This window comes from Porites lutea, chromosome 1 (assembly GCF_958299795.1).
Source record: "Porites lutea chromosome 1, jaPorLute2.1, whole genome shotgun sequence".
Lineage (NCBI taxonomy): Eukaryota > Metazoa > Cnidaria > Anthozoa > Scleractinia > Poritidae > Porites > Porites lutea.
Genome location: NC_133201.1, coordinates 1673663 through 1682700, shown reverse-complemented (window position 1 = coordinate 1682700; position 9038 = coordinate 1673663). Strand labels below are relative to the sequence as shown.

The following is a 9038-nucleotide window of genomic DNA, read 5'->3' as shown; positions in this document are numbered from 1 at the left end:
TGCTCCAATAAGTTCATGACAAAATTTTGGTGAGATAACCGTAAAGAAAGACGGAGGAACGACGAGGAACGGGATTTTCCGTTTTGGCCGCCCGAAAAATGGAAGGAGGAGAAAACCTTATACCAATTTGTTGAAAATGTCAAATGTAGGTGGAACTCGCTGGAGTGGATTTATTAGCTTGGGGACCGCATTCAAGTTTAGAAAGAGTCGAAAGAAAATTTCGTCGTTCTTGCTTGTTTTAATACGTCCTCCATAAAACGTGAAATTGTGCATTTTCGCGTCGTAGTCGTGCAGTGACGGCAAAGAAATGTACAAAAAAGCGTGATGCACGTGCAGAGTTTTTGTTTTGTTTAATAATGGGCTGGCTTTTTTGACGTTCTCGTTTCCGTAGCCGAGCTCCCTAAACTCGGACAGAGGGCCTGTTCACAGACCCTCCATTTTCTCTTCAAAGCCCGTCGAGCGCAAGTCATGAAAGATAAAAACCGCGGAGGGTTTTAATATTGACTGCCAGCGCGCGGGGGTAGGGGTGGGGGGAAGGACGGAAACGAAAAGAACGAAACGAAAGATAAAACAACGCCAGAGGAGGGGGAAGGCGGCTGTAGGCTACCAGTCCATCTGAAAAAATGCGCTACACTTCCAGCAAAATACTTGACGCAAATTACAAAGGAAACTTGAGCCCGCAACCAGGGTTACTGACTAAAACAAGATGGCGTCTTCAGGCGACAATTCCAGAGTTAAGGTTTGTTGTTATTTAAAGTGACAAAAATGACTGTTTTCATTTATTGTTTTACTAAATTTCCCTGTTTATCTTTTAAGGGCGTTACCATCATAAAGCCGGTAATATTTGGAAATGTGTCGCATTATTTTGGAAAGAAGCGAGAAACTGACGGTCATACTCATGGGTGGACAGTCTTTCTTCGTCCTTTCAAGAACGAGGTGAGCCATTTTGGCTACGTTGTTTGTCACTAGATTGAGTGAATAAGAACAATATTAAAAAACAAGAGGACTAATTATATCAAGACGATGGTTGAACGTATACTCGTAGCTCATTCAAAGTGAAATTTTGGGCCCATTCAAAGTGGATATTGATATTTGTATTTATTTATATTTATTTATATGTTTTAATTCACAAGGTCACTCATCATTCATTTGCACATTCATCACTGCTTGATTCTACCTTCAGATGTTTTGTATGAATAACAAAATGCACTTTTCTCTAGCTAACGCTAATAATAGCGCAAGTTTAGAAAGAAAAATGGTTAAAATCACCGGTTTTGCTCATTCACAAACAACAAACAAACTTGTGAATAAAGCTGCCGACAATTCCGCCCGGGTTAGCGGGCAAGATCGTAAGAAACTGCCTGCTCTCGGAAACAATCAGATTGCAGGAGTTGGAGAATTCCGCGCAGTCGCAAGCGTAGAAAAAATGATTATTTATATGTTTTAATTCACGAAAGTCACTCATCATTCATTTGCACATTCATCACTGTGAATGTGCCAAAAAAATAAAATAAAATGATGTATAAAGTCAACGATGTTTAAAATCAATGAGGGAGATTAAAATGAAAGTAACAGCAGATTTAATTGCATCCACAGAAGGCTGATCTAATAAAAAGGAAGGCAGAATGTTCCATTATTTTAGAGTTCTAGTGAAAAAATTGTACCTATACGAATACGCTCAAATATTCCTTGTACCATTCTCTGTAGGACATGTCCAGTTATGTGAAAAAAGTTCACTTCAAACTTCATGAAAGTTACACTAATCCTCTCAGAGGTAAGATGTCTAAGAGAGTACCTTATTATTTTTATAAACCTATCTCAAGATTGCTATAATCTTGGAAAAAAATTTTAAGAAAAATGGGCTGCATTGATTGTCTATTTATTGAAATATGGTGGAACCCTGCCTTATGGCCACCTCGTTAATACCGTCACCTCGTTATTATGGCCACTTTTTTTGTCTGCCTGGCAAAAACGTCCATACATTTTCTTGTAAAGAAACCCTTGTTGATATGGTCACCTCTTGTTCTTACGGCCAATTTTTTTGGGCTTCTTGGTGACCGTAATAATGGGCTTCCACTGTAATAAGGCTCTTGAAAGTACTGCTGATGACAAATATGTCACCCTTTCCTCCAAAAAAAAATAACGTTGATTTCCAGCTGAATCATTTCTGCTCCTGACTGAACAGTGTTGAGCAGGATGAGGTGAGGAGGGGGCTCATTGTGCAGGGCTGTCACTAAAATTTCAGGTTGCTGGGTACATATGCAATTGGTAACAGGGAAATTGTACAGGTAGGAAGTTCTTTTGGTTCTATTTTCCTTTTGTTTCCTATAAGAAGTAGCTGGGACTCTCACTCATAGTAGCCAGGGAAAATCCCCAGCCCCCGGCTCTTAGTGACAGCCCTGCATTGTGGTACCAAATCAACAGGATGGGCATACTGTGGGTAAGAATGTGCAGAATTCTTATCACTTTTTGTCCAGTATGGTAAATAGTAAATAGAGCCACAGCTTTACTCCTGGAATTGGTGTATAGCGACTTGTTTAATTGATAATCCTTATTATAATTTTCTGACATCATGTTTTCTATGCAGTTGTAACAAAACCTCCATACGAAGTGAATGAATCAGGCTGGGGAGAATTTGAAATACAGATCAAGATCTTCTTCATGGATCCTGCAGAAAGACCGGTTAGAGAGCATTTCTTGAGACTTAACAACTCCTTCTTTTACCTCTCGATTCTTCTTTATCAGGCCACATTGTAAACTTGTAACATGCTGTATGTACAGGTTAAAGGTTTGTTTAGATTGGGAAGTGAACTAAAGCTTATCCAGCTACTTTACAGGCACACCCCTCAAATAACTAGAAACAAAAAATCCAAATAAAACATAACAGGATTATAAGCCCCACTGGTAGAAGGCAAACAGTTAGCTTTTACGAGCTTGACGAGGATGTGAACTCAGGACAACCAAGAACAAATCTAGCTGCTGCCTTCTACGGGTTGCACTGTACTTTAGAGCTAGGGTGATACTGTCTTAGAATTCTGAAACTTGTCTTCCTTAAGACATATAATTGTAAAATTCTTAAGACCTGCTCCCTTTTGTTGTAATACACAATGTTTGATTTGCTCCCGCTCGGCTTGCTTAGCTCACCGATTTTTTTATTTTTGCCTTTTCCCCACTGCGGAGCTGTGAGGATATTTCTTAACCCTTTAAGCCCCAATATCCACATACAAATTCTCCAAACTGATCTCTATACATTTTCTTTAAAGAATAAGTTGAGAGAATTTGATGAAAGATCAAAGCATTTTCTCTTAGGTGATCAATTTATTAATTCTCATAACCAAATCTCTTGACAATCTTTGGAGATGGTTAGGAGAAAATTGATGTTGGTCACCATTGGAACTTAAAGGGTTAATTGTTATGGTTTGTCTTCTTTATTACAGGTGACTCTGTATCATCTTTTAAAGCTCTTCCAGACCGAGTCAGCTCTTGCTTCTGGAAAGAAACAGTTGGTGTCCGAGTTTTATGATGAAATTGTAAGTCAAGATCATTTTAAAATAAAGATTTACAGTCAAACCCAGTTAATACAGACACTGAGGGGGCCTTTGAAAGTGTCTGTTTTAAAAGTACCAATATCCACATACAAATTCTCCAAACTGATCTCCATACAATTCCTTGAAGAATTAGTTGAGAGAATTTGGTAAAAGATCAAATATTTTTCTCTTTGTGATCATTTTGTTAATCCTCATAGACTTTGCTCATGACAGTCTATGGATATTGTTAGGAGAAAAATTGATTTTAAGCACTATTGGCACTTAGAGGGTTAAAGGGATGTTTGTATTAAGCAGGTTGAATTAAGAGAAAATGTGAGAGGTTTCTTTCGCCAGGAACAAAAGCAAACTGTCCATAATAATGAGGTGTCCGTATTAAGTAGGTCCCCATAAAGTGGGGTATGACTGTATTCTTTTTTGATAGAGTTGGACTCCCTACCATTATTTTTCTGTTTAGTTCTCAAAAACTGTGTAAAAAAGCCATTTTTTTCTTTCATTAAAACCCAGGCGAGGTACACTGGTCTGGAAACAGTTTCAGAAAATAGAACGGTAATGATGGACAAGAGATTTTGGTTGGAAGCTGTCAGCTTGTCACGCGAGAATTTCTGGCCAAGATAGATGGGGAACCTCTAGAATGCCAGAGGATCTATACCAGGCCTGAAATGTTAAGCATGCCAGTGAATATTTCCCATTAAAAAACATATCTAAGGGGGCTTTCCAAAAGTCAGAACTGGCCGGCCAGACAAAACATTTCGACAGTGAAACAGGCTTTTATAAAGAGTTTTTTTTTTTGGAAAAACCATCTACTTCGTGTTTGCTATTTAGGATTTGAATGGTCTGGCTGGATAGTCATGCTTAATGAGGAGAATGGCCTGGCCGGTTAGTTCTGACAAATGGAAAGAGCACTCTAAATTTCTGAAACATTTTTATTTTATTTTGTAGATTTTTCAAGACCCCACCCAGATGATGCATCAGTGTCTTCTGAGTGCCCGACAGTTACAGCCAATAAAACATGAATCAGACTGTAAGAAAACAGTAGCCTGCAAACATGCTCCCAGTGGAGTGTAGAGATAAAGAAAAGAGCTTGGTGGGGGAGCCTGTAGACTTTGTTTTGATGCCGCCCATCCATGATACCAGATTCTGGTATCGTGATCTGCGAAGTTCGCACGCACGTAGAAAGTCCTTGAAAGTCCTTGAAAATTACAGTCGGTGCTGGAAAGTCCTTGAATTTCGGTGCTAACTTTATCCAACCCAGATTCTCAATTGCATAAAAGAAGCAATCACAGAAAGACCTTCAGGATGAAATTGCTCATGTTGTGGAAGAACTAAAAAAAGACAAGGCTCAAGGCTCTTTTTGGCACTGAATGGAGTCCTTGAAAGTCCTTGAAAAGTCCTTGAATTTTTTGTTCAAAAAAGGGTACGAACCCTCGATCTGATTCTTCAGATCGCTGATTGTTGAGAAGTGAGCGATAAAATATACCCATGTGCACGCGAATGTTATTGAAGCCGATGCATTCAAGCATAATAGCCATCATAATTAGACAGGTCTCATTGACATGTTATTGACATAATGTGTTAAGTGGGCGGCATCAAAACAAACTCTATCAGCCTTCCTTACCTTTGTTCTCCCCTATGCCCTTGCTTCGCTTGCCAATTTTTTTTTTGTCGTCCCGCTCCACATTTTTTTTTCACAATCGTCACGTTCGAAAATTTTCCACCTTTCAATCGCTATTCCTTCTTGGGTCTCGCTTGTCGCGTCTGATTGGAAGACAAAGCGGCACGTGATATTTTGACCAATTAAAATAGCGAGAAATGTAGAGCGCCCTTTTCATCTGATTGGAGGAGATTCTGGCCAATAGGACAATTGCACGATGGCGTCATTTTACTACAACTACCAGAATCCTTGAGTTTGTTGTTTTCTTGTGCAAATTAAGGCTATTGTTCTTTAATCCTCAGCGGGATTGACAAATTTAAATAACAAAGCAAAACCGAAATGAATTCTGGTAGTTGTAGTCAAATATCGTCATCGTGCAATCGTCCTATTAGCAAGTGCAGTTCTGCAAAACACTTAAAACTTCCTGAAAAAAAACTTTTGTGTTGTTTATTGTTAATTTGCAGGGGATGAAATTGAAAAGAGAACAACTGCTTCTATAGGTGGTGCGCGACAGAAAATAGGAAAAGAAATAAGCGAGTTAAATGAAAAACTTAAAATGTGCAAGGATGCTATCCAACATATGAAGTCAGAGATGGCGAAAGTAGAACAACAAGATCACGATTCTCAAGATTCCACTCCAGCTACTCCTGTTGTTCAATGAGTCTATATTTTCAAGCACAGAAAATAAACCGGCCGTTTTTCTCCTGATTGATGAGCCAGTGAAGTTTGGCAAAGAAGTTTTACAACAACCCTTTCGTTTGGCGATGGCATGTAATCGTCATATTTACAGATGAAATTTTCCAGTTCAGTGGAGAGCGAATCAGGTCACTGACTTGTGGGCCAGTACTTCCAGATGTCAGTCGCTGCTTTTTCATCATGCATAGACAATATCATAAGCGCCTCAGTCTTGAAATGCACAGATTTTTATATCTGAGCTTCTTGATGCGATCTTTCATATCATGGCTTTCGTGTTAAACGTTCCTTTAAAAAACAGGTGTAAGAGGTATATTAGAAATATTTTAAAAGTGCACATTGTTTTCAATTATACGGTGTCCATTCTCGCACGAAAATATTTCAGGAAGGCGTTCATCTCTAGTAATTACAGTTGACTATTAACAAGTCTTATTTGCTTTTTTGTAGGATTCCTTTGTGCTGTACGGTTTATAAGTAATGTTTTTAACTCTAAAAGTTTTATTGTAAACTTGTCCATTCATAAGGATCTGTCAACTGACTTGTAGAAATCACAGTATGTAAAAATTATTATAAATACAACATTCAGGAGTTTTGTTTAAGCGATACCGCAAAGTTCTGAAAGTAACGACACCTCCAAAGTAGCGATAAAATGTCACAGGTGTTAGCAAATCCCGACAGTAGCGATCCCCCCGAAAATAACGACCCTCCGAAAGTAGAGACCTCAAAGTTACCGAATTTCCCTTTTTGCAAAAATAAAGGATATGATAGATATCCTGAACAAATGAAATGCCACACTGATCCGAAGTTTATCAATAATGATTATTTGACATTCCTAGTCATAACTCTTAAAGTGCAAGATATACATTACCTTTTTTCAAAAAGTATTCCTTTCACATTTTTTTGCGATTTTATTTTTTGAAGTGCCCATGCGGAGTACACGTTTTAGCCGTCCAAAAGTAACAACCACCGAAAGTAGCGTGCCTCCGAAAGAAGCGATAGCAGAAGAGTGCTAAGTCGATACTTTCGGAACTTTACGGTGACCTGTTTTAAGGTTTATGTCGCGATTATTGGATGTCTAACAAGAATATTCACTTAAAGGGAATCAGCCATATCAGTTTTCACATTGAATTTGTATGAACATCTGCTATACTACCAAAGAAACAAAGCAACGTGTGATAATGATGTCCCGCAGAAGTCTGGAAACCAATTTTGGTGAATGGGCCTTGGCCAACGTCGTTGGTGTCGTGAAGGCTTATGTTGGCTGATGATGTTCCAATGACGTTGCAACGGCACATATCTGTTAGCCAAAGTATTTGATGTGGTTGGATCTGTCGGCCATCATAAAATACCCAGAGATTAGGGACGAATAAACGGGAAAATAAATAGGTTTGAGTTCGTTTCCTTGCCGTCGCGGCGTCGCTGCACGAGTGCGAGGTAAAATTTCTTGAAGCGACGTAAACACACGTCCAATTTTTCTTTCTCTTTCCGTAATTGTAAACAGTCTTAATATATCATTTCCAGGAAAATTCGGCTTCAATTGACAAATTGAGTGAGTGAATAATAGCGATATAGATTTAAGAACGCGAAAACACTTTATAAGTAACCGGTATTCACTGCTGTCGCTATCTTGACGTCCCTACCGTTCGTTTTGAATGCGTTTTAGCCCTTGACGGATGACGTTTCGCCACCATTTTTTGGTGGGATAGATGTTTGACTAAATTTTGTTCTATAGTCATTAGTTCGGTGGAAATGATTCGGAAGCCTTAATTTTTGAACATCTTGACAGATCTTGGCTAGCATTCAAAAACTGAACAGCTTCGCTGCGAATCAGCCCACGAGAGGTAGACTAAGCAATAAAATGTTCTAAACTGTTTATGTTTTGTGTTGACGACACTGGGCGCACTTTATTTGTCTTACTTAATTTACAGAGCAGACTGTCTGGTTCGCGATTGTCATTTAGATATCTCAAGTTGAACATAATTAAATGTCGCCTAAGACAAATCCTAATGAACGGCTTTTGACGCGACATCCTTACCTGAAACGGCAACGGGACCCGCTGGTCGGCGAAGCAATACTGCTTTATGGTTCCTTTCGTTCGTCAAAACTTTACTCACATTGTAACAATGTAACGATAAAAATGGTCTAGATGTTTCGTTAGAAATAATTGAAAAACATTAGTTGGAAAAACTTCCGTGAAAGAAAGACAATACTCCAATGACGAAAATCATTTTAGAGCTGGCTAAACTTCCTTACAGCTGTAAGTGTCGGTTAAAAATAGCCTTAAACTTGGGTAGAATGAATAATTATTACAATGAAACCTTTCAAATTTATTTCGTTCACAAGTATAAAACATTATGTTCCAGCTTTGTCTTTCTCGATTTTTAATTCCAACAATAAGGCTTTTCTGCCTCTTTTGTGATAACATAACAATAAACTAATTTTACCTTCAATTTTCCAATATTTTCAACATATCTACGTTAAAGGAAACAATCGCTCGTTCGGTGTTGGGGTGAACAATGGTACTATCTTATTCCAAAAGTGTAAACGAGGTTAAGAATCCGATTGGCTGAAGCTGTCAAAAGCCACAGTGACATGAAAGTCCTAAAATCCAAGGGCTTTTTACCGCTAATACTTTATCACAAATGGGGCAGCCGGATTGTTAGCACAATACTCATTAGAGCTGGAGATCTTTCAGATTAACAAAACAAAATCAGCACAATCATCTTGGCTTGAAATAAGCTAGCTCTTTAGCAATCAACGAAGTTAGAAGGAAAGGGAAAGCGAATCTATTGAATATTTGAGCAGCTGGAGTGGGGATGTCACTAAAACCTCTTTCAAGTGAGACTATAACCCAGGTGTACCCTTTTTAGTCCAAATACGTTTAATAACCAATGAGAGAACGCCAATTTTAGCGTACAATATCCCTTTTATCCCGGGTCCGTATCACCTATTCTTGATTTTCCATTTTAAGATTACATGCCTCGATAAAGGCAAGTTAGAGAAGGACTGCAAATTTCATTTTGACATCATACCGAACAAAGGAACAAGTTTGTTTTCGAAGCGTCTGTGACAACTTTGGCTTCAAGAAAACCGATTTTAACTGTGAATGTTTTCCTTTTTCGACGAACCATGCTCTCGCAGTGTTG

The 9038-nt window shown here is 38.6% G+C and overlaps 1 protein-coding gene across 1 annotated transcript; it reads left to right on the top strand.

Moving 5' to 3' along the window:
- The first annotated feature begins 1707 nt into the window (after window positions 1-1707).
- On the top strand, window positions 1708-8160 carry LOC140933604 (YEATS domain-containing protein 4-like). Its single transcript, XM_073383212.1, has 5 exons — window positions 1708-1774; window positions 2588-2682; window positions 3438-3530; window positions 4488-4569; window positions 5664-8160. The coding sequence occupies exons 1-5, from the start codon at window positions 1711-1713 to the stop codon at window positions 5858-5860; spliced, it is 531 nt and encodes a 176-aa protein (XP_073239313.1). The 5' UTR covers window positions 1708-1710; the 3' UTR covers window positions 5861-8160.
- The last annotated feature ends 878 nt before the right edge of the window (window positions 8161-9038 follow it).